Source organism: Neolamprologus multifasciatus, chromosome 3 (genome assembly GCF_963576455.1).
Source record: "Neolamprologus multifasciatus chromosome 3, fNeoMul1.2, whole genome shotgun sequence".
NCBI classification, from domain to species: domain Eukaryota; kingdom Metazoa; phylum Chordata; class Actinopteri; order Cichliformes; family Cichlidae; genus Neolamprologus; species Neolamprologus multifasciatus.
In genome coordinates, this window is record NC_140441.1 from 2,470,690 (window position 1) to 2,495,918 (window position 25,229).

The window sequence follows — 25,229 nt, forward strand, 5'->3', positions numbered from 1 at the left end:
CTTTACATCATTTCACTCATTTCATTCACAAAACAACATCTTCAAGAAAGATGTTGGTTCCACTTTAAAGCTTTGCTTTTGGGAAGGAATATTAGGAAAGTTTGTTAGGAAAAAGTTCACATTTTGATGGGATTTACGAACAAAGATACAGTAGAGTGCATCCCCTCACAGCTCGTGGGTTAGTGTTGCTTCTTTATGTATTTGATAGTGATAGAGATATGAATCTCTACGGGAACATTTTAACCTGATCTTGCGACATGAAAACTCTTCAGCAATGTCATTATTCATGTTTATGTTTGTAATGTAATCTATTGTGATTTTCACATATTTTATACTAAAGTGTTTATTGTCTGGCAACATAAGTCCAAATCTCACAAGGCTGGCCGGCATGATTGACAGTATAGACAGACAATATACAGTAAGTTGTGAGATTTAATGAATGAATGAAAATCAGCTCGTCTATCTTGGCTAAATGTCAAACTGCATGAAAATGAGGAGAAGTGAAGTTATTACTGTAACAACACACTTAGGCAATGTATTCATATTTGTTAATTAACTAACAACATAAATAACAGAACAAACATGGAACTTGCAAAGTTTCTCTATTTTCTGTCTGTGAACAGGGAGAAGGAGCTTGACGATTCCTCAGTTTGCACGATTTTTAGTAACATAGTCTTTCAGTATCACAGAAGAGAAAAATAGTATGGAATTTGTTGCAAAATTAAATAAATAAGATATGTTTGGTGAAAAAATATGACAGCAGTGTTAAATTTAAAAAAAATGTTAAAAATCCAAGGAGAGACAAGGAGACAGCTAAGGTCCAGAAAGCTGCAGCAGTTTCTTTAAAATCTGACAGTTGGACATCTGAAAAAGTTCTGTATCACAAGTATTTGCAGTATCCTGTAATAATTGTGCCTGTTTTTTCTTCTTCTATTTGTTTAACAGCTGTTGACAACCAACATAAAAGAGCATTACAGCCTCCTACTGTTCCAGAGTATGGGTCAGAAAGCGAGCTTACAATCTGTATCACAAAACAAAAACAAACAAAAAACCTACACTCTTTCATATCCTTCAAACCCCACCAGTTCCCTCACCTGTGCCCTGCTCTGCAGAACTTTCCTCTCCACATCATAACTCTTGCATGGCAGTATTACATGCTCTACCGTCTCCTCCTCCTGGCACACTCCACAAACTCCTCCTGTATTTGTATAGCACTTTACTAGTCCCTAAGGACCCCAAAGGATGACTTTATACATTCAGTCATCCACATATTCACACACTGGTGATGGCAAGCTACATTGTAGCCACAGCCACCCTGAGGTGCACTGACAGAGGTGCCACCGGGCCCTCTGACCACCACCAATAGGCAAAGGGTGAAGCGTCTTGCCCAAGAACACAACCGAGCCGGGTCTCAAAACGGCAACCTTCCGATTACAAGGCGAACTCCCAACTCTTGAGCCACGATCGCCCTGATAACTCCTTAACAACCTGCCTCCAAACAATACCTTTTGCTTCAGATTTGCTGCTTTTAATTTCCATCTCAGTCTTATTTTCAGTCAGTGCTCCTTTAGCCAACCTATTCACCTTTTCATTTCCACTGATTCCTACATGAGCTGGCACCCAAAGAAAGTGAATATTGCCTCCACAGGGTTCACAGAATAAGGGTTCACAGAATACTCCACAGAATAAGGCCTCCACCTTATTCTGCTTATATTCTCCAGAATGGTGAACAGCATACCCTGCCTTGTCTTTAAACAAAATAAATGTAAACTTGAAAGAACAGCTGCCGAGTCATAATGTACTACCACCTGCCTGATTTTTGAACACTCTACCCATTTCAACGGTGCCTGTTTTTAAACAGCATGTCACTGCGAAATATGAGGGACAAAATTACATGGCATCTAGCAGCTGCTCCACCACTCCCCTGCAGCTGTGCAAATAACCACACCCCGTCACCACATTTAAATGAAGTTCAGGTGTGGATCCTGCTCATTGATTGAATTGTTGGTTTCATCTCTGCTCTCAGTCTTTACAACACAGGTAAAGATAGAAAGACTGGCTGGATCTTTAGTCTGTTAATAGAGAAACTCACTGTTTACAGTATAAATATTTTTATTCCAAACAAAGTCACCAGTCTGGGTGTGGCTGTATTTGATGTATTAGTTGTCTGCTTACACAAGCAGATACAACAAGGTTTCATGTTAACAAGTGAACTGTAATCTGAATCATCTTGCCTGAAGTCAGACTGATGAGGGTCAAAAAATTTACATTACATTACAAGATACCAAAGATCTGTTTATACACAGACACAAATCTGTACAAGATCATGATCCAGTAAAACTGTCAGACTATTTTAACTTGTCAAGATGATTTGTTTTTACTTTCCATAAATCTTGTTATATAATGATTTATATTAGTTGGAGAAACTGATTATGAGTCATAACAGGATACTGCTTGTTCTTTCTGAATCATGACACAGATTATAGATGACCTCTGTTTTTTCTTATGCTTGTGATAAAGAAAAGAATCTGTAAAGTGTCTTAACCAAAAACATTACATTTGAAGAGAGGCAATGTTAGCAGGCCCTTTTTAGCTGAGTGGAACAGAAATGTGTCCTGTAAGTGTCTGACTGTCACACTCTGCCTGCTACACAAAACCAAAAGAGAAGACGGACCAAGCAGGCAGAGTAGGAGTTTCATCACAGCTGACTCTGATTTGTTATATTCCAAAACATGTCAGAACTAAAATTAGGGGGCATGAAGAAATAGATCCTACAGTGCCTTTGAGCTGGTACAGGGAAAAGGACGAAATGTATACAAGTGACTCACAGTTTTCTTTCTTAACAAAGCAGAACAGCAGTGAGAGCATCAGTTCAATGAAAAGCTGTCAGCATAAACAGCAACCTGACATCAAGTGATTCCCACACTGCTTTCTTCCTGTAAGCTGGCCACATCTTTGTGTCCACGCTTTATGAAACCAAGAGTGGAGACACTTCATGTCCTGTGCGTTATTTACTGTGTTTTACGGGAACTGTCCCACAGCACAACTTTATTGTGCTGTGGGACAGTTCCCTGTCACAATAAAGCACAATAAAGTTGTGCTGTCCCACAGCACAACTTTATTGTGCTGTGGGACAGTTTGAACTGATGTTTCATATACATGGAGATTTAATTGCCCCATGTCTTTACAGTTTAAATATTAAAGAATTCACTCTGAAACAGTGTTAGTCAGTTACACACGCATCATTTTTAGGTCTTTAATTACATGTCCCCTTCACCGATCAGTATTTTCATGAATGTTTGTAGATATAGTGAATGTTTGGACTGGAAACAATCTCAGTCTCCTGTTAAAAGTCAGGTACAAATTATTTTACTGCCGTATCCAACAAAGTGGTTAGTTAGAGAATGAGCTCCACTCATCTTTACTGTCAGCTATGTTTGTTTCTCTCAGTTTTTTGCTTTTACTCCCTACATGTTTAAACAAATATCTGTACTTGCTTACATTTTCAGAAAGGCTTGTTAAGTTTAGTTTGACACATTTAAGGGTGGGTGGTTATTTCACGTCCCTGCAAGCCTTCACACATCAAACAGATCCGTGTTTCTGATCCTAAACAGAAACACATGCAAAGTCAGTCTTGTTCCAGCACAGGTGTCCATAAGTTGTGGAGCGGTACTTCAGCCTTTAACAAGAGATGCTAAAGAGGAGCAATCACAAAGGGGCTTACGTTTTTTAAGTATCAGGTGATTTGAAATTTAGCGTTACTATGAGCTCAAAAAACACCAACAGACACACAAAATGTTTGTGTGCAGTTTGTCTCAAATATCCAGCTGCTGTATTTGATAGGAGAGAAAAAACAAAGAGAGCTATCTTCACTCAGAGATGGAGAAAGATAAGAGAGACAGGGAGAGAAAGAAGAGAGCTTAGATTTAAAGGTTACATGTATGTCCTCATGTTTTTAATTCAATCCAATTAAATTTTCAATTTAATTCAGTTTTATTTGTACAGCACCAACTCTTATTTTGGGAAATCCTGCCATTGAGCTGATGAATCAAGCATTAGCAATTTGTAAAATGAGCAAGAGCATGAAGCTTCTTATGCAGCACTTATAAGGAGCACATGCTGACTGAACAGACCTAAACTTACCAGCACACAGTACAGATCAAACTGGCCAACGGCTCCTTGAGCTATTATGAAGTTTTAGTAAGGCCCTTTGTGTCATGGTCCTGTGTCCCTGACCCAGTTTTTGTGGTTTCTGGTTTAATATATATTCTGTGATTTAGTATTATTCATGGTTCTGTTACTTGCCTCTCCTTAGTCAACATTCCATGTGTACTCTGTCATGTCTCCTAAGAATTTTAAGGTTCTGTCTATATATGTATTCATCTGTTTCCCAGTCATTGTCTTGCTCCCATGTTTCTTTGTCCTCAGTCCATGTCTTAGTGTGTCTCATGTGTCCTGTTTTATTTTAATAATCCCTTGTCCTGTGTTCAGTGCATTTAGTTTTGGTTCCTCCATGTCTGATTACATCTGATTAGTTCCAGCTGTGTTCCCCTCCTGTTTCCCACCCCCTCATATCCTCTGTGTATTTAGTCCTCTGCCTATTGGTGAGCTGTCTCATGTTGCTGTGTGTTTCCTGATGTGTCTTGGTTCCCTTGTGTTTTCTCATCTCTTCTACATCACTGAAGAAGTGGATGGATTTTTTTCACATCAGTATGGTGGAATCTCTCCACCTCCACTTCACTGCAGTATCAGCAGCTGAACTCTCCGAGTCCTGTTTGCCTGTTGGCTGAAAAGCTGCAGCCACGGTTCAAAAAAGCAGTAATCTGGAATATGTGGTCAGCTCTGACATTCCTGTCACAGTGTATTTCTTAGCTTTTTCCCTCTAATGTCTCGTGAAGGACCCCACTTTCACCATCACACAGCTCTACCCTGGCACCTTTGTGTTTAAGGCTGAGTTAAAATGCAAAAAAGGAGAGAGAAAGCTCTCAGGAGGCCAGAAGGTCCCTGAATGCAATAAATTCATCAAGTGTTTGGAGCTTGATGACTTTGTTCTGTTTTCATTCTATAAACAAGAAGATGAGCCCTTTTCTCATTTGTATGATTTTAGTTCTCATTTCAGTTTTTGAGTCTCATATTTGGAGCTAAGTCTACTCAATGATGGGAGAGGAACAATGAATATATTTAATATTGAACTTGAACAAATGTACGGAAAAGCACAATTTTGAACAAAGTCAAAAAAATTAAAAGAATAGAAATGGAAAAGAGATGACAGGGAAGCTTTTAGACATAAAAATCTGTTGTTCAGCAACTTTAAGGATGTTTTGAAATGAAGCTGAGTGCTGCTCTGCTCAGCCTCTCCCACCTGTCTTGCTTCAGGTGTAGTCCCACCTCCTTCCAGGAAGCAGCTCACCTGTATGTTCACGTTTGATGTCCAGGTGTGGAGTGGATCTTGTTGTTTGCGTGTCTCTGTGAAAAGAAACGGTAAGATTGCTTTGTTTCCTCCTTTAACAGTTTGTGTTTAGGAACTTTACTGTTTGTTCAGCTCATGTTTCATTTCTTCACACAACAAACTGTCTTTTTTATTTCCGGTCTCTCTCTCTTTAAAGTCAGTGTGTAATGTTTTCCTGGCTAACATCAGCTGTGTGCAGCTGAGTTCCAGCACAAACAGCACAAATCTGCCGCTCCATAGTTCACGGTAACGGACTCAAAGCTGGACCAAAGAGGCCGAGTTTGTCAGCCGTTCTTAGCTACGTTCATGTTTGTGTACTTATAGTTTGTACTCTGTGAGTCCACAGAGACACAGCGTACATGATGACATCACAGCTCAGCTGCATTGTTTTTATCGCCTTTACCTCCTTTATTGTCACTGTAATTAATATTACACCTGCAGAGCTCTTAAAGACACAAGGGGGAGGCTATTAAAAGAAAATATAGATTTTTGAGCACTTTGACAAAAAAATATAGAAGAAAAAAAATTCTGTCAATAAAAAAGAGCATTAATGAGAAATAGAGGAAAAATTACATAAACATTGGACTGATGTTTTTATTAGAATGAATTAAAAAGGTGGAAGAAAGAACTGTACACCACTGTACTGAAATTATTTTTGTCTAGGCGGAGCAGGGCGGACTCAAGCGCAGACTGCAAATCACAAAAAGCAGTTCTTTATTTTCACAACTGCTATTGTGTTATGTACTACACTTAAGCTGCTAAACTCTACAGATTCTGGGAAACTGTCTAAGGACAGGGCCTGGGAGTCTATATACAAGGACAAGGTATTTAATACTGAGAAAAGCATAAAGAGAACTCAAAATATTGCAAAGGCCAGGATTACACTGACGCATGTTACACAATAGTCCAGAGAAGATTACTCACAGCCACTGCCTTAAGTGGCTGACAGACAGGATGATGACTCACAGATGAGTTATTACTTGCAGGTGCCATGACCAAAAGTGGGAGCCTGCGATGAGCTCCACCTAGGTAGAGTGTTGCGAGCAGGGAGGAGAGAGAGAAACCAAATCAAAAACACATGTAGCCTCACAGGGCTGACCGGGCAGACACAGGGACCGTGACAGATTGAATATACAGTACCTTGACAAAAGTATTCATACCCCTTTGAACTTTTACACATTTTGTCTCCTTGCAACCACAAGCTTAAATGATTTTGTTGAGATTTCCTGTCAACCACCACAAAGTAGCACATAATTGAAGTGGTATGAAAGTTATACATGGGTTTCAAAATTTTAAGCAAATAAAAATCAGAAAAGTGTGTCATACAATGCAATAGTATTGCATATACATACATATAACAGCAAAGTACATAAAATAGTAGATATGGTGTATAAAGACTGTTATCTCATTCTGCTGTTTAGCTCTAGCTGCCCTTATGATTTAATGATTTTATGATTAAATACGTTCTCCTAATATCCAATAAAGTGACAGCCTGCTTTAAGTTCATCCTCTTTTCCTCAAGCTGTTTGAATTCAGTCTGTCAGAGAAACATGACAGAAACATGGAGGTGTGTTCATGACAGCGTTTGATTCCTGATGTCATAGGAACATAGATTATTCAGCAGAGCTGATGTGGGACTGAGATTTGCATCAATATGACCTCACCGATTGTTTGTGGTTTACCTTTTAGACTGACATCCACAAGAGGATGATGATGGAGGAAGAGGAGAACAGAGCAGAGTCCGGTGAACCTACACCAACGAGGTCAGAGAACTGAACTCACTGAGTTAACAGTAATAATTCTAAACTGACATTATACCCATATGGAAAAGATATATATAAATCTTATTAAGTTTGTATCTGTCTTGTGTGAAACTTGTATGAAAAGCATACAAGAGTGAAAACACATATAAAATCCCTTGAAAAATTATATAATGAAACTTGTATGTTTTGGATACTTACTAAAACAATATATGAAAGTAATGAGAAAGTGGCCACTTTCATGAGTAAATCATATAAGTTTTTACTATTTCTTTTCCATATGGGTAACTAGTGTTGAGTGTGGTTGATTTTGACTGGGTTTGTGTGCTGGGAAGAAATTAAAATGAATTTATGACAAAAATCAATTTTGTCCAGTTTTCCTGTAAAAAGCTGTAATCTAATGTAAGAGGACTATTACTCATAGGAAAAAACTGCTTTGATGCTCATATCTGTGGGGAAAGTCTGTACTGGGCGGGTTCCATGTTTGTCTTTTAAAGAACAGAGCTGCTCAGTCTCTGATTCTCATGTCTTTGTGTTTGATCTGTTAAACAGTCTGAGAGGTCACAAAGAGACCCAGGGTAATTTCTAAGAAGCTAAAGCCTGGATCATACTGGATGCTGTTAATGAAACCTCCATTAGGACAACACTGAGCAAACGGTGGTGTTCATGGAAATCAATAAATTAAATTCAGTGCAACTGTATATTATATTACCAAAAGTAACATAGTAAGTTTTTTCTTTAAAACTGTTGGAATATATTTCCCTAGCTTTGCTGTGTAAATCTTTAATCAAATTTACTTTTGGAGAAGTTGTGATTAGTTTGGTTAAATTTGGACAATCCCACTTATTAAGGACCACACCTACAGAGCACGCTGTGAGGTGTGGTGGAAATTTTTTTTTTTTGTTTGTTTGGGTTTTTTTTATTACTATTATTTGTTTGTGAAATGTCAAGGGGGCAATAGGAAGGTTTAGAATGGTTTTTTTTTTTATCACTTTTTGAAGTTGTGGAATCAGATTAGGTTAATTTTTGTTTATGTTTAAGATAAAAAATAAATACCATATATTTTTTGAAAGATTTAATTCAGAAGTGAGTTCTGAAACAATCCATCCATTTCCACCCACAACCTTTCCTTGGACCATTTTCTTTTTTGGAACTTAAAAGGCCACAGCATTTAATTTAAAAAATCATTTGAGTTGGATGTCACCTTGGAAGTTGGGGGAACTTGGAAGACTGGATGGTTGGACTTGGATGATTGGATCGTCACAGAATTGGCTGAAAGAGGATGCACAAAGTTCACCCAGTAATATTAGTAAAGCCTATAGTCTAAGCCAGTAAAATCTCCCAAGCAGCTTTAATGGTGCTGATGCAAGCTGAGGTGGAAAGAATAACTTTGAAGACAAAGTTGGACGCATTGCAAGAAAAATATGCGCCCAAACTGGAATAAGTTCAATTAAAAGCAGCATTGGCTTTAAGAACTTAGTTGGTTATGGTCGATGCAAAAATGCTAATTTTCACTTCTATTCAGAATCAGCAGAGTCTGGATTCCAGGGCTTTATTATTTAGAACCATTTACCACAGTCCACTGAGAATTTTAGTGAGAAGGTGCATGCACATGAGTCCACAGAAGCTTATGTTGAAGCAAAAAAGCAGCTTTAGTTAAACTTTGATAACAGAGCAAAAATAAAATCTGCATTTATAGATAAGGCTCTGAATTGGTCAGTTTTAAAATCTGGTGGTGCTTCAGCATTATGAGCTTACACATTCTTTTTGAGAAGCTGCTTCAACACAATGGATGAAGCCTGGTTTACTGATGAGATGGAAAATTCAACCAATATCAGGATTTTGTTTCAAAGTTACCTTTTAGACCAGGGGTCAGCAACCCTAGGCACGCGTACCACAGTTGGCACGCGAAGGGTTAACTGATGGCACGGCCATAGCTCGTTATTAAATTTATTGCTAATGCAATCATATGGCACACTGACCTCTGAGGAAATTTTAAATGGCACTCGCCATCAGAAAGCTTGCCTACCCCTGGTCTAAACTCTCCCCGTTGTCCCCCAGGGTGTTAGAGATGATAGGACAGATTAGGGCTGTTCGATATAACGAAATATACCAGATGACAATATAAAAATGTCTATCGCTTCCTATTACGCTATCGTTTGTTTCATGGTGTCGTAAAATAAACTGTTTACAACAATATATTTTCATCGTTTTGATGGTCACTGTAGTGGCTATATTAATTTCTTAAAGTTCTCTCTTTCTCTTATATTTAATATAACCACACTATGGACGGACAAGCACCTGTTTTTACGTGTTGTCGTTAGCAGCAATGACGGTAAAACCATCGTGTGGCTCCACTGTCCACTTGTTTGTTTTCCACATAAACCTTTCACAATAAAGCTCAAGATCCTGTTGAGACTTTTTAAAAATAAACTGAATCACGGGAAAGGGTATGCAGTGTTTATGGATGAGAAGCAAAAAAGAGCCGTCAGGTGCTAAAAAATAAACCTTAGACTCAAACTTTGAAAGAAAATGCTGGCCGTTACAACTTATGTCTAAAAATGTATAATTTCATGCATTGGTTAAAACACTCGACTCCAGGTAAAGGACACTCAGCTGGAAACGCTTCACGCAAGGTGACTTGCCCGAGATTCACAGAATTTACAGAAAATGTTACATTTTTATGATTTATATCGTTGTCAGGACGATAAATGTCTTATATCGGGATATGAGATTTTGGTCATATCGCACAGCCCTAGGACAGATGTTGTTAGTTATATGGCAATTGATTAGTTTATTTGGCAATATTGAAGCTTAAATTCTACGCTACCATTCTCTTTTTTTTTTTTTTTTCACCAAATCTCCGGCTTCTAACGTCACCTACAACATGGGTCGCTTACCTTTTCCCGTCACTTCCGTCACTTACCTCTGTACTTTTACTTTTGATAGTTTTTTTATGACTGTTGTTTTGGGTTTCCCAGGGTTTAGTTGTGTTCCCTCTGTTTGGTGGCTTCCCTGCTTGTGTATCCCTTTAGTGTAGTAGGTCTCTGAGTCTGTGTCATTACGTGTGTGTGTTTCCTGTTTTACTTTGAAGGTCTCTGTCTTATGTCAGTGTGTTCTGTTTACATTTCCCCGGCCTCATCAGTTGTTATGTCTCCTAGGTGTGTTTCCCTCCTGTTTCCCATCCCCTGATTACTGGTGTGTGTATTTATAGTGTGTGTTCACACGTCCTCGTTGCTGGTTCGTCTGCGTCTCTCCGTCTGTCTTTCTGTGTATTTCCCCGTACCTCCCTGCATCTTGGTTTCTGGTTAGTTTTACCAGTTTAGGTTTTCTTAGTTTCATGTTTCACCCGCGTCATCCCTGTTTTGTCCACTGCTGTTAAATAAACTCACTTGCACCAGAGCTGCCGCATCTTGGGTCCTATCTACTACTCCACACGTCTGCCACGCCAGACGTGACAAATTAGGGTGATTTTCATCCAGCTCTGCATTTACTTAGTTTGTCTGTAATTTATATATATATATATATATATATATATATATTGTGGTTTTACTGGTAAGCACTTTTGTATACTTTGGTCTTTAAATGTGCTATACAAATAAATATGATATTACATAGGCAAACTTAATTATTACATCTGAGAACAATGTGGATAAACAAGTGCTCATAGAAGTGCTCATGGAGACTTATTTTATAAATCTGGATAATAGTCTAGATCAGATCTCACTGACAGACTGTGGACATTATGGAACCCTTAATGTGACGCCATCTTCCATCCTTCATCTGCAGATTAAAACTAAACAAAGATAGTTATTAAAAGTCTGCAGGTCTGAGAGAGAATGAATCATTGTGTCTTGTCAAACACAGTAAGAAGCTGAAGCACAGATGCGAAGAGTAGATGTTCATAAGATTATGATGTCACTCTTTTTTTCTTCATATACATTCATACTGTGTTTATGATGCAGATTTTCTTCTTTTATAATAACACGTTTTATTTTCTATAATCAATGACAGACTAGTTTGGAATTCTCAGAAACTCACTGTGAAGTTATGGCCCCATCTCTGTCCAGCCCCTCCCATCTAACAGAGCTGGACATGAGCGGAAACACCCTGCAGGATTCAGCAGTGAAGCTTCTGTGTGCTGGACTGGAGAATCCAAACTGTCGACTGGAAACTCTAGGGTGATTTCACTAATTGCAGCTCTTATCTTTATTTATATTTCAGATCTTTGATTGAATTCTTTAGTTCATAATTGTTCGGGAAATGTCTGAAGTCATATGTGAAGAATTTTGAGTGCTTAAAGTCTTTCTAAATGACTGAACAACAGTTTTTCCTTTCGACTTCTAAAAGAAGTCACAGACTTGAGCAGGGTTTATTTTAAAGGCTGACAGAGGAGTGGTGATAGGGAGATTTTTGACAATCAGTACATTCACATTACAGCTGATGAAAGAATCTTTGTATATGATTAAACAGCTGATTGCTCGCAGCTTGTGCACTGTTGGATCATGAGATGTTCATTTGGCTGAAGTCTGTAAGTCATGGTGCAGCCTCAGAATGGACCGAGTTCCCCAGATCACTGCAGCATCCTTAGCATAGAGGTTTCTTCCTCAATCTTGGAGCCCCTAAAGGGTCCATCCACAACACCAGGGTCTTCTCCCTCGCCTTTTCTTTGTTCTTGTACTTCAGTGGCTGTGCTGTGTCTATGTTTGTGCAGTGTTGCTCTCCCATGGAAGTGCTGATGTCCCTGCCTTCAATAAGGTGATGGTCTTTCTTCAGGTGGAAAAGCATCCTTCACTGACCAAATGAATAAAGGTCTAGAGCAGGGGTCCCCAATCCCAGTCCACGAGGGCCGGTGTCCCTACAGGTTTTAGATGTCCTTGATCCATCACAGCTGATTTAAATGGATAAATTACCTTCTCAACATGTCTTGAAATTCTCCAGAGGCCTGGTAATGAACTAATCATGTGATTCAGGTGTGATCTAAAACCTGCAGGGACACCGGCCCTCGTGAACTGGGATTGGGGGCCCCTGCTCCAGAGTTTGATCCCTTCTAGTATGACAGGAAACATACTGATTAGAGTTTCAAAGTGTCTTTGCAAGCAGAAATGAGCCAGTATACCTAAACGGTATGAGCAATCACCCACACCAGTATTTAAAGGCTATACTGAGTCCCGAGTGTTGTTTTTATTGCTTTTAGTGTGCGTTTGCGAGCTGCAAAGCTGCAGCCATTTGTATGTAGCAGCAACTGTAATAATAAAAGTTTGCTGTAGTAAATTGTAGTGAAGAGAAGTTGATCATCAGTGACACTGTCTTTAAAATACTCCTGTTAGAAATGTACAAGTTTAATATGAAAAATTGTTTTCTCTTGTGTTTGTTTCAAGCTGCCTCTTGTTGGCTGTTTGGACTTTCCATTTTCTAAACTATAACATTTTGAACGTTCTTCAGCTCTGGACTGATTATGAAACACTGAATGATTTCAAGCACAGACTTTGTCTAATAAACTTACAACTTTAATTCTTTACACAGGTTGGTGAGCTGTGGTCTATCAGAGATCAGCTGTGATTATCTAGCAGCAGCACTGAAGTCCAACCCCTCCCATCTGAGAGAGCTGGACCTGAGGTTGAACAACAAGCTGCAGGATTCAAGAGTGAAGCAGCTGTGTGGTTTTCTGGAGAGTCCAGGATGTGGACTTGAAACTCTGAGGTCGGTCACCATGTTTTAGTTGTGGTGAGATGAATATGATGTGAAAGTTGTGCTGACACTAAACTGCAGACATAAGACTGATATTATACTGATCTACACTGAGGAGCTTCATGGTAAAGTCTGTTTTATTCTTTTCTGAGTTAGTCCATTGACTATAGCAGAAAAATGTTCACATTTCAAGCACTTATACTCAATGCATGGCTGCGGCCCTCCACAGGGCGCCAACCGGCCTACCGAGTTTTCCTAATTCAGAATGAGGGGACCTTGATTAAATGTCACCCTTTCTATCTCCCTCGGGAATTCACTGCGGTCATTGCCTGCACTGTTTACATTCCGCCTCACGCGGACTCAGACACTGCCTTATGTGAGCTGCATGAGGCTCTCACACATCAACAATCACTTCACCCAGATGCTGCACTCATTGTTATGGGATATTTTAACAGAGTAAATCTCAAACGGACATTTCACAACCTTCACCATCACATCAACTGCCCCACCCTGGGGCACTAGGACATTAGACCACTGCACCCCATTCAAGAGCTGTTACAAGGCTCAGCCCCTGTCGGCATTTGGAAAATCGGACCATGCCGCCATCTTCCTCATGTTTGCTTACAAACAAAGGCTAAAGCAGCAACCACCAATCAGGAGGGATCAATCAGTGACCGTGCTGCAGGACGCACTGGATGACGCATGTTTCGGCACAGCTCTGATGACATCAACATGTTTACAGAAGTGGTTATGGGATTCATCGGGAAACCAGCAGAAAGATCTATCATCCGAACGTTTCCCAACCAGAAGCCGTGGGTGGATAAAAACATCCGCGACGCTCTGAGATCACGCACCGCTGCCTACAATGAAGGGTTCATCTCCGGTAATATGGACCTATACAAGGCTGCGTCTTACAATGTGCGCAGTGCAGTCAGAAAGGCAAAGCGGAGCTACGGGGAAAAACTAGAGTCACAGCTACGACAGTGCGACTCTAGGAGCCTGTGGAAAGGACTGCGGACAATAACGGACTATAAACGACCAGCTTCTTCAATGATGAATGCCGACGCTTCACTGGCTGATGAGCTGAACACGTTTTACGCTCGCTTCGACGCCGCAGCAATTAAAACAACAAACGGCTGCGCGCGCTCGGAGCGCACCAGTAAAGACAATCTATTCATCATCACAGAGCATGCCGTGAGGAACACCTTCAGGAGGGTGAAGACCAGGAAGGCAGCAGGACCAGATGCAATCCCTGGCCGGGTCCTGAGAGCCTGCGCTGACCAGCTAGCACCGGTGTTCACGGAGATCTTCAACCTCTCCCTGGCCCAAGCAGTGGTTCCCACATGCTTCAAACAATCCATCATTGTCCCTGTCCCGCTTGCCACAATGACTACAGTCCAGTAGCACTGACTTCAATTGTAATGAAGTGTTTTGAAAGACTGATGAGAGATCACATCACTTCTTCACTTCCTGCCACCATCGGCCACCTATAACCTCCTCCTAAACGTAAGCAAGACTAAGGAGCTGATCGTGGACTTCAGTACAAAGTAGGCGAGGAATTACAAGCCCCTCATCATCAGTGGCACGCCAGTGGAGAGTGTGGACAGTTTCCGATACCTGGGTGTCCACATCACTCAGGACCTGTCATGGTCCTGTCACATCAACACCCTGGTTAAGAAAGCCCGTCAGCGTCTCTTCTTCCTCAGAAGACTTAGAGACTTCCATCTGCCACTGAAGGTGCTCAAGAACTTTTACTCCTGCACCATCGAGAGCATCCTGACCGGAAACATCTGCACCTGTTTTGGGAACAGCACCAAGCAAGACAGATGAGATCTGCAAAGAGTGGTGCGCTCGGCCGTACGCATCATTCAATCAGAGCTCCCTGACCTGCTGTCCATTTACACAGAGTGGTACAAGACCAAAGCTAGGAAGATTATGATGGACCTCTCCCATCCCAACAATGGACTCTTCTCACTGTTGAGGTCTGGGAAGCGCTTCCGCTCCCTTAAGGCCAAAACAGAGAGAATGAGGAGGAGCTTCTTCCCCCAGGCTATTCGGGCCCTGAACTCAGTGTAGGACTGGACTCTCCCACACACATCACATAACCACACGCACTCTGGTGTTTCTTCATGCACACTTCCTATAATTTATAATTTATAATCTCTTTCTGCTATTTGCACATTTTTACTGTAAATTTCTAAGCTAAATCTGTAAAATTTGTAATAACCTGTAAAGTGTAAATACTGTAAAACCACTGTCATTTAATGGTCGGGCATTGCATTGCACAGTTACAAGAATTTCACCTCATGTCATACTGTGTATGGTTGTGTGTGTGACAAATAAAATTTGAAAATGATTCAATAAGTTCCTTCTAATAACCATAATTTCATCATATATCCTCATAACCCTCTTTTGTTTGACCATTTGAATATCCAATAAAAGACTCCACAGAGTTTGGTGAACAAAATGACAGTAGATGTTTGTGTGAAAGTGCTGGAAGCAAATTTGTGTGTGATGTAATTTCAGTGTTGCTCTTTTTAGAAGTTCCCTGAGCACTGATCTCACAGCCAGCTGCACATAGTGACCAGTGTTGCTTCCTGCTGGCTTCAGCTGTTTTGAGTTTCCATTTTCTGAACTTCTACATTCTGAGCCTCCTTCTGCTCTGAACAGATTATGAAGAAGTGCTGCCATTAACTAATGCTTCAATCATAAATATTATTAACCTTTCTCTAATAATCGACTATGTACCACAGGCCTTCAAGCTGGCAGTAGTTAAACCATTACTTAAAAAGCCAACTCTAGACCCAGCGGTCTTAGGTAATTATAGGCCAATCTCCAACCTTCCTTTCATATCAAAAATCCTTGAAAGAGTAGTTGTCAAACAGCTAACTGATCATCTGCAGAGGAATGGTTTATTTGAAGAGTTTCAGTCAGGTTTCAGAGCTCATCACAGCACAGAAACAGCTTTAGTGAAGGTTACAAATGATCTCCTTATGGCCTCTGACAGTGGACTCATCTCTGTGCTTGTCCTACTAGACCTCAGTGCAGCATTCGATGCTGCTGACCATCATATTCTATTAAAGCAATTAGAACATGCTGTAGGTATTAAGGGTAATGCGCTGCAGTGGTTTGTATCATATATATCTAATAGACTCCAATTTGTTAATGTAAATGGAGAGTCCTCTTCACACACTGAGGTTAATTATTGAGTCCCACAGGGTTCAGTGCTAGTACCAATTTAATTATACATGCGTCCCTTAGGCAGTATGATCAAAAGACATAGCATACATTTTCACTGTTTTGCAGATGACACCCAGCTCTATCTATCCATGAGGCCAGATAACACACCAATTAGTTAAACTGCTGGAAAGACTTAAAGACATAATGACCTGGATGGCCTCTAATTTTTTGCATCTAAATTCAGATAAAACTGAGGTTATTGTAATCTTAGAAATATGGTATCCAACCAGATTCTTACTCTGCGTGGCATTACCTTGGCCCCTAGTAACATTGTGAGGAACCTTGGAGTCATCTTTATACAGGATATGTCCTTCAATGCACATATTAAACACATATGTAAGACTGCTTTCTTCCATTTGCACATTATCTCTGAAATTTAAAATATCCTGTCTCAGAGTGACATAGTGATGCACAAATCATGAACAAATCGTTCACTACTCGATAATCACTTTACTGACTCGTGAATCATGATTGACAAGCCCAACTGACTCATTCCTGTTGCTGTTAGCAAACTAATTTCATTAGTAGAAATATATCTACCTTATAATTAAAATTGTGGGGAAAAAAACAACAGCCAGTTTCTTAACAAAAACATTTCTGCCCTGAACTGGACGAAAAAATCGTGAGTAGAAGCTCACATCAAGACAATAGCTCCTCGGTTCACAGTAGCATTTCTCTGCTAACATGCTAACAGCACATTTTAGCTACTCACCCCCTCCCTCCTGTGCTGAATCATAGCATAAACTAATCACTTATTATTACTTATTGTTCCTAGAGTAAAAGTAGAATGGGAGGCAGAGCCTCCAGTTTTTAGAGCTTTCATCTATTGAATCAGCTTCCAGTTGGATACAGGAGACGGACATTATATCTACTTTTAAGATTAAGCATTTTGCAAAAGCATTTAAGTTAGGGCTGATCAGGTGACCCTGAATCTTCCCTTAGTTATGCTGCAATAGGTGTGGGCTGCTGGGAGTGTTAAGGGTTCAAATATTGAGGAGGGATATAGGAGGAAATCCAAAATAACAACACTGATCCGGCCAGGTTGAGTCAAACGATGTTTTTAATGAACACGTAGCGTGGGGAGATGTACACTGCAAAACATCAGCTGTAGATCTCCGCCCAAAAAGACACTTCAGATTGCTTTTGATTCATCAGGGTTAACGCCCCCTCATGCGTCATCAGATACAATACATGCATACGTCAAATCAAAACCACAATGACTTTTAACACAGTTTGAAAAGAACATTGTCTCCATCTCCACAGCAGGTGCTTCCTGTCCATCTTCTGACTCTCGCTTCTCCAAAACCTCGGGCCATGCTCTGCAACAAACTAGCAATTCTGAACGCGCAAAAATGCAGTTGCAAGCAAATATATCTGAACTCTCACCTAGAACATAAGCCTACCTACTGTGTGTGTGTGTGTGTGTGTGTGTGTGTGTGTGTGTGTGTGTGTGTGTGTGGCTCAACCTCACACAAACTTTGTCTTATGAGAAGAGAGGCCAATTCTCATGTGCATAATAACCTAACTGAAACTATATCTGTAATATGTTGAATAAATGTTTTAATCAAGAACCTCTACTAAAAGCTTAATCAAAAGATATAAATGGATAAAAGACAATAATGAATAACCTGGTTATTCAAAGAGCATCCTCCCAACAGCTCCTCAAAGTAACTTACACTTAGACTGTGCTTTAGTTTCACTTTCACAAACACGCCCAAAAGCCTGCAGTTTCCTGTCTACTTTGCACAGAGTGTACTCAGAGTTGGGCCCTTCTTTTATAACCCAACAGAATATGGAATATTAATTATTAATGCAAGGGTAATGATAATGATTATGAACAATAGCAGCAAAATATTTCTATAATCCCTACAGGAGATTCCCATGATGCGCTGTTTCTTCTTCAGTCACATTTCTCTCTCACAATTTGTTAATAGACCTCTCTGCAGGGAATCATACTTGTTATTATTTCTGTGGCTCTCTTCCACCACATGTCTTTTGTCCTGTCTTCCTTCTTTTACACCAGCTGGTCACGGTAGACGGCCGCCCCTCCCTGAGCCTGGTTCTGCTGGAGATTTCTAGCTGTTAAAAGGGAGTTTTTCCTTCTTGCTGGCATCAAAGTACTTGCTCATAGGGGGACATACCACTGTTTTTCTGTTTATGTATTATTTTAGGGTCTACCTTACAATATAAAGTGTCTTGAGCTGACTGTTGTTGTGATTTGGCACTTAATAAATACGATTGAATAAACTGAATTATGAAACACTGAATCATTCCAAGCACTTTTTCTAATTAACTTACAGCCTTCATTCTTTATACAGATTGGGGAGTTGTGGTTTGTCAAATATCAGCTGTGATTATCTGGCAGCAGCACTGAAGTCCAACCCCTCCCATCTGAGACAGCTGGACCTGAGTAACAACAGCCTGCAAGATTCAGGAGTGGAAAAGCTTTGTGGTTTTCTGGAGAGTCCAGGATGTGGACTTGAAACTCTGAGGTCAGTCTCCATGTTTTAGTTGTGGTGAGATGAATATGATGTGAAAGTTGTGCTGACACTGAACTGCAGACAAAAGGCTGATATTATACTGATTTACACTGAGGAGCTTCATGGTAAAGACTTCTCTGGTTTAGTCCATTTACTGTAGCAGAAAAATGTTCACATTACAACCCTTAAAAGAAGAAGAAAAATCCTCCACTGGATAATTAGCTGTAAAACTCTACTGGTGGAATGGCACTGACACTGAAATAAAAACCAAAATGGCCATTTTCTTTACAAACAGCAGTCCAACATAAAACATACACACATCATATAAAACACAGTCCAACATCCAAATCTCCGACACTGCCAGCCTGAATCATGGGAAAAGGAAAGGAGTAACACTCTGATATTCAGGGTTAGAATGAGTTTCATAAACCAAACTGTGAAGATCAAAGCTGCATTCGATTGCTTACATGAATGAATGAGTGGACAAAAGTGGACAGAGATCATTTTCCCAACCTACAACCTTCTTGTTTCTTTCTTTGAAATTCTTAGGTGTTATGGTCCGGTGACCCAGTGTTTTTGTTTTTTGTACTTTTACTTTAGATTTCATCATGGATTGTGACTATTGTGTTTTGGTTTCTTTCCTAGTGTTACTAGCTCCCTAGTTTTGTGGTACTTCCTGAGTTCAGATTTTTAGGTTTTGTTATTTGGTTTCCCAGTGTAAATTCTGTGCTCCCTCTGTTCTGTGTCTTCCTTGCCTGTGTATCCTTTCTAGTGTAGTCAGGTCTCTGTGTAAAGCCCACGTCTCTGAGTCTGCGTCTTCACATGTGTTTTGAGTTTCCTGTTTTATTGTGAAAGTCTGTGTCTTATGCCAAGATGTTCAATTTGCGTTTCCTCTGTCTCGTCTTGTCAATCAGAATCAGCTGTGCCTCCCTCCTGTGTGTCGTTTCCTCGTTCCCATCAGTGTATAGTGTGTGTTCTCTCATGTTTGTCACTAGTCCGTCTGTTTCTTTCCTGCGCTTTCTCCCAGACTCTTCCGTTCAGGTTAGTTTTATTAGTCATTCCGAGTTTAGGTCACCTTTAGGTTTTGTTTTACTTGCTATGTTTCTGTTTGTGCCACCAGAGTGTAAATAAAGCTCGCTCACATCCAAGCCAGCCTCTGGTTCTCCTCTCACACTCACCACACGTCTGCCACCTGCCATCTTTTGTCCTTGTTCTGCATCCCCATCATGGACTTCACTCCTTTCCAAGCCAGCCTCGAGTGTCCTTTAATCAGCTCATCCTCTGCTTACTTTATCTCTCTTTGAACAAGTTTATATGTCTCAGTCTTTTTCTTATCTTCCTCATAACAAGAAAGCTTCTTCTGACTGAGAACATGTTTGAGTGCTTTACTAGTCACTGGGGAAAATTGTTCCTGTTTTCAAAGTAATCCTAATTTTTCCCGTGTGCTCAATTTGAGCTCTCTTCAGTACGGTGTCATGTTGAACAAACTGGAAGAAATGATTCAAGGACTTAGTCACAAAACAGAGATTTAGATCTCCAAAATCAAACTGGCTGCATCAGGGCATGTAGTTAGTCTGCAGAGTTTCCTGTTTGAACCGACTTCATGTTGGCTTCGGCTCTTTGGAGTTTCCATTTCCTAAACTTCTACATTCTGAACCTTCTCAGCTCTGAACAGATTATAAAACACTGAACGATTCCAAGCACACACTTGTCTAATAAATGTATATCTTTAATTCTTTATACAGATTGTGGCGCTGTGGTTTGTCAGAGATCAGCTGTGATTATCTGGCAGCAGCACTGAAGTCCAACCCCTCCTATCTGAGAGAGCTGGACCTGAGTAACAACAAGCTGCAGGATTCAGGAGTGAAGCAGCTGTGTGGTTTTCTGGAGAGTCTAGGATGTGGACTTGGAACTCTGAGGTCAGTCACCAGGTTCTAGTTGTTCTGAGATGAATATGACGTAAAGGTTTTGCTGACTGCAGACATAAGGCTGATGTTATATTGATTCACAATGAGGATCTTCTGTTCTGCTGTCCTATTAGTCCTTTATTTATCCAGGTAAAAAAAATCTCATTGAGATTAAAAATCTCATTTCCAAGAGAGACCTGCCATCATGGCAACATCTACTTCTTTGGGTTAGTCCATTGACTGTAGCAGAAAAATGTTCACATTCCAAGCAGTGATACTCAATGTATGGCCCACGGCCCTCCACAAGGTCCCAACTGGGCTACCGAGCTTTCCTAATTCAGATTAACTGGGTACTGTTCTTCCTCACAGTTCTAAGTATCAGACACAACAATGAATATTCCGCAGTTTACTTTCTTAAGCACGTCAAAAGTCACGGCACACAACAATTTAGAATAGAATAAATAATAGAATAAAATTAGGTATTGCACCGTGGTGGTGGTGTTGTGTAGTCTGTTAATGGAGTGCATGTGAGAGTTCAGAGTGGTTGTGGCTTTTGGGAAGAAACTATTTTTGAGTCTGTCTATGTGCTCATGCATCTGTAGCCAGGTTGAACAGGTCAGAACCAGGTTGGGAGCTATCCTAGATTATGTTTGTAGCTCTGCTGAGGAAGTGGGAGGAATAGATGTCCAACAGGGAGGAGAGAGGACAGCCAATGATCTTCTGTGGTGTCTTGACTACTCTGTAAAGCCTCTCCCTGTCTGCCATGATACACTTCCTGAGGACCCTCGGCCAACTTTACAACTTTTAAAAGCAAAGCCATGTGATTCCTTGAATAAAAAACACTACTTTTTTAAGTCTTGTTCATGTTTTTATGATAAATGCACAACTTTAATGTGAAAAATTATGAGTTTTTTCTCATGATGTGGTTATTTGAAGCTGCTTCCTGTTGGCTTCAGCTGTTTGCAATTTCCATTTTCTAAGCTTCTACATTCTGAACCTTCTTCAGCTTTGAACAGATTATGAAACACTGAATCATTCCAAGAACACACCTTGTCTAATAAGCGTACATCTTTCATTCTTTATACAGATTGAAGGACTGTGGTTTGTCAGAGATCAGCTGTGATTATCTGGTAGCAGTGCTGAAGTCCAACCCTTCCCATCTGAGAGAGCTGGACATGAGTGGAAACTACAACCTGCAGGAACCAGATGTGAAGCAGCTGTGTGAGCTTAAGGAGAGTCCAGACTGCAGACTGGAGGTGCTGTGGTCAGTAGAGTGTTGGAGTGAGTGGGTGGTGCTGTCAGCAGTATTGTACTAAACACAGTCAGCATGAAACAAAGATCCAGTGTTTCCTGTAAAGCTGCAGCTTCTCAGTGAAGCTGTGAGAGGAGAATGGTGACAAGCTTCAGGATTGGACACAAACACTTCCTGTTTCTGCCTGACCTTCCTACCTCTATGGTCACTTTATAGTAACGGCTCACATGCTCTGATCAAACACTGTCAACAGCCAATCAGCTCTCTGAAAAAAAGCAGCATGCAGACCAATGACTGCATTCATTTCTAAGTTTGAAGCAGTGAAGAACACAATCTGTAGGTGAGGAAGAATTTAGTTAGACCAGATTTTTGGACGGAATTCCTTCAGTGAACAGCAGGAACCATTACATCTTGATTGTTGGGGTTGTTTGGGGGTTTCCTAAATAGCTCAGAGTGGACAGACCGAGGTTATTCTAATGAATGAAAGTCCAAACTAAGACTAGGAGTGAAAAACATTTTCATGAACTTAAACACTTGTTTATATCCTCTGCTCTTCCTTCTTTCTCTCTGCAGGTGGAGGTCATGGTAAACAGGATGGTGTGTGTGCTGAGAGAGGATGAGCTGTGTCCTGGTGATCCAGAGAAGTTGAAGCAGCAGTGTAGAGACGCTTGTGTGTAGAGACGCTCTGACTGGGCCATGTTACTGTGAGGTGGAGAGGAGAGGAAAGCTTCATCCAGCAGTGACTAACAGAGGAATGTAAAGACGTGCAGATGATTGTCAGTGCTGCAGACTGATGTGTGTATCTTTTTTGTGGTGAATTTCCGCAAAGTGGTTGGCTCGCCGTCTATCACGACGACAATCTCATCCAAAATTTTCTGAAATATTTTGACCCTTACAAGCTTCAGCAACGAAGCAGAAATCACCCAATGCAACGCACGTATGTAAGTCCTGGACCAAATTCCATGCGGCATGTTGACTCCTATGACAAACTGAAGCCTTTTGGAATTTGTATAAATGGAGCCATTGATGGCTTTTTGAGAGTTACAGTGGGGCAAAAAAGTATTTAGTCAGCCACCGATTGTGCAAGTTCCCCCACTTAAAATGATGACAGAGGCCAGTAATTTGCACCAGAGGTACACTTCAACTGTGAGAGACAGAATGTGAAAAAAAAAATCCATGAATTCACATGGTAGGATTTGTAAAGAATTTATTTGTAAATCAGGGTGGAAAATAAGTATTTGGTCAATAACAAAAATACAACTCAATACTTTGTAACATAACCTTTGTTGGCAATAACAGAGGTCAAACGTTTACTATAGGTCTTTACCAGGTTTGCACACACAGTAGCTGGTATTTTGGCCCATTCCTCCATGCAGATCTTCTCAAGAGCAGTGATGTTTTGGGGCTGTCGCCGAGCAACACGGACTTTCAACTCCCGCCACAGATTTTCTATGGGGTTGAGGTCTGGAGACTGGCTAGGCCACTCCAGGACTTTCAAATGCTTCTTACGGAGCCACTCCTTTGTTGCCCGGGCGGTGTGTTTTGGATCATTGTCATGTTGGAAGACCCAGCCTCGTTTCATCTTCAAAGTTCTCACTGATGGAAGGAGGTTTTGGCTCAAAATCTCACGATACTTGGCCCCATTCATTCTGTCCTTAACACGGATCAGTCGTCCTGTCCCCTTGGCAGAAAAACAGCCCCATAGCATGATGTTTCCACCCCCATGCTTCACAGTAGGTATGGTGTTCTTGGGATGCAACTCAGTATTCTTCTTCCTCCAAACACGACGAGTTGAGTTTATACCAAAAAGTTCTACTTTGGTTTCATCTGACCACATGACATTCTCCCAATCCTCTGCTGTATCATCCATGTGCTCTCTGGCAAACTTCAGACGGGCCTGGACATGCACTGGCTTCAGCAGCGGAACACGTCTGGCACTGCGGGATTTGATTCCCTGCCGTTGTAGTGTGTTACTGATGGTGACCTTTGTTACTTTGGTCCCAGCTCTCTGCAGGTCATTCACCAGGTCCCCCCGTGTGGTTCTGGGATCTTTGCTCACCGTTCTCATGATCATTTTGACCCCACGGGATGAGATCTTGCGTGGAGCCCCAGATCGAGGGAGATTATCAGTGGTCTTGTATGTCTTCCATTTTCTGATGATTGCTCCCACAGTTGATTTTTTCACACCAAGCTGCTTGCCTATTGCAGATTCACTCTTCCCAGTCTGGTGCAGGTCTACAATTCTTTTCCTGGTGTCCTTCGAAAGCTCTTTGGTCTTGGCCATGGCGGAGTTTGGAGTCTGACTGGTTGAGGCTGTGGACAGGTGTCTTTTATACAGATGATGAGGTCAAACAGGTGCCATTCATACAGGTAACGAGTGGGGGACAGAAAAGCTTCTTACAGAAGACGTTACAGGTCTGTGAGGGCCAGGGATTTTCCTTTTCTGAGGTGACCAAATACTTATTTTCCACCCTGATTTACGAATAAATTCTTTACAAATCCTACCATGTGAATTCATGGATTTTTTTTTTTCACATTCTGTCTCTCACAGTTGAAGTGTACCTCTGGTGCAAATTACTGACCTCTGTCATCATTTTAAGTGGGGGAACTTGCACAATCGGTGGCTGACTAAATACTTTTTTGCCCCACTGTATGATTTGGCTTCATGCCTATTCAACAAACAGTGATGCCAAAATCAACACACATGCACACACACAATGACTGATTAAAAGAATATAAACATGGTTACATAACCCAATGCCATTCAGACACGTAAACAATATAAGCTGCTTGTCCAAAAAACATCCAGAAAAGCAGTCATTGTCTTTTAGTTCCTGGAGACGATTTTTCCAGTGCTGAGCATGATGCTGTCTCAGAGAGGCTAACCAGCCTTCAATACACTGATTCTGATTGCTGGACCCAGTAATAAAATAGTTTCTGGCTTTCCGATCCATAGTCCATCGCAAGAATGTTTGCATCTCTGCCATTATGACACTTTCTGTTCCCAAATCAGAGCGAATCCTAGCAGGTGTGCCCATCCTCCTTTCAACTTCTGCTATGAAATAGCCAGGAATTACAGAGAAAGAGAGACACAGAGCGAGAATAAAAACTTTGCTTTAACACCCACCATTCACATAAACCATGCTCATTATCATTGTGTTCAGGATATGAAAAAATGTATACTGTATTTCATGCATGCATATTAGGCAGTATAAAATCTTAATACCTAAAACAATTCATGTTCAACAAATGCTTTAAATTTTCCACAATATCATGCATCTACAACTGTTCTTGTTGTTGAGTATTTTTGATAAACTCCTCGACAGTCTTTGTGGATGTTCATGTTTTACAAACTGTCTGTGAGAAGCTGGAGACATTTCTGCTCCACATCCACTGAGCAGCTGCTCACTTTTGTTTTAGCCCAGGAGCCCACATACAGAGGTCCTAAGG

General features: G+C 40.7%; 2 protein-coding genes across 6 annotated transcripts in view; both read left to right on the top strand.

Annotated features, from left to right (window-relative positions):
- Positions 1–25,229, top strand: part of LOC146521035 (uncharacterized) — a 235,515-nt gene that overhangs the window by 32,641 nt on the left and 177,645 nt on the right. The window contains exon 1 of one of the 2 annotated variants that reach the window (XM_085154244.1): positions 5,508–5,739. The exons of the other annotated variant lie outside the window; for it this stretch is intronic. The gene's annotated coding sequence lies outside the window, so the exon portion shown is untranslated. Of the gene's footprint in view, positions 1–5,507; positions 5,740–25,229 lie in introns of those variants that run through there. 2 annotated transcript variants of the gene reach the window in all.
- LOC146521037 (ribonuclease inhibitor-like) lies at positions 4,292–22,823 on the top strand. 4 transcript variants are annotated; one of them, XM_085154511.1, is made up of 8 exons: positions 4,302–5,481; positions 7,139–7,212; positions 11,280–11,390; positions 12,736–12,912; positions 18,459–18,632; positions 20,366–20,539; positions 21,615–21,808; positions 22,353–22,820. In XM_085154511.1, exons 2-8 carry the CDS (start codon positions 7,157–7,159, stop codon positions 22,397–22,399), a joined length of 933 nt encoding a protein of 310 aa, XP_085010637.1. In that variant the 5' UTR covers positions 4,302–5,481; positions 7,139–7,156; the 3' UTR covers positions 22,400–22,820. The 4 variants fall into 4 exon arrangements, with proteins under 4 accessions (XP_085010639.1, XP_085010637.1, XP_085010636.1 ...); XM_085154510.1 differs by having other exon boundaries at positions 21,615–21,783; XM_085154512.1 differs by having other exon boundaries at positions 4,305–5,481; positions 21,615–21,791.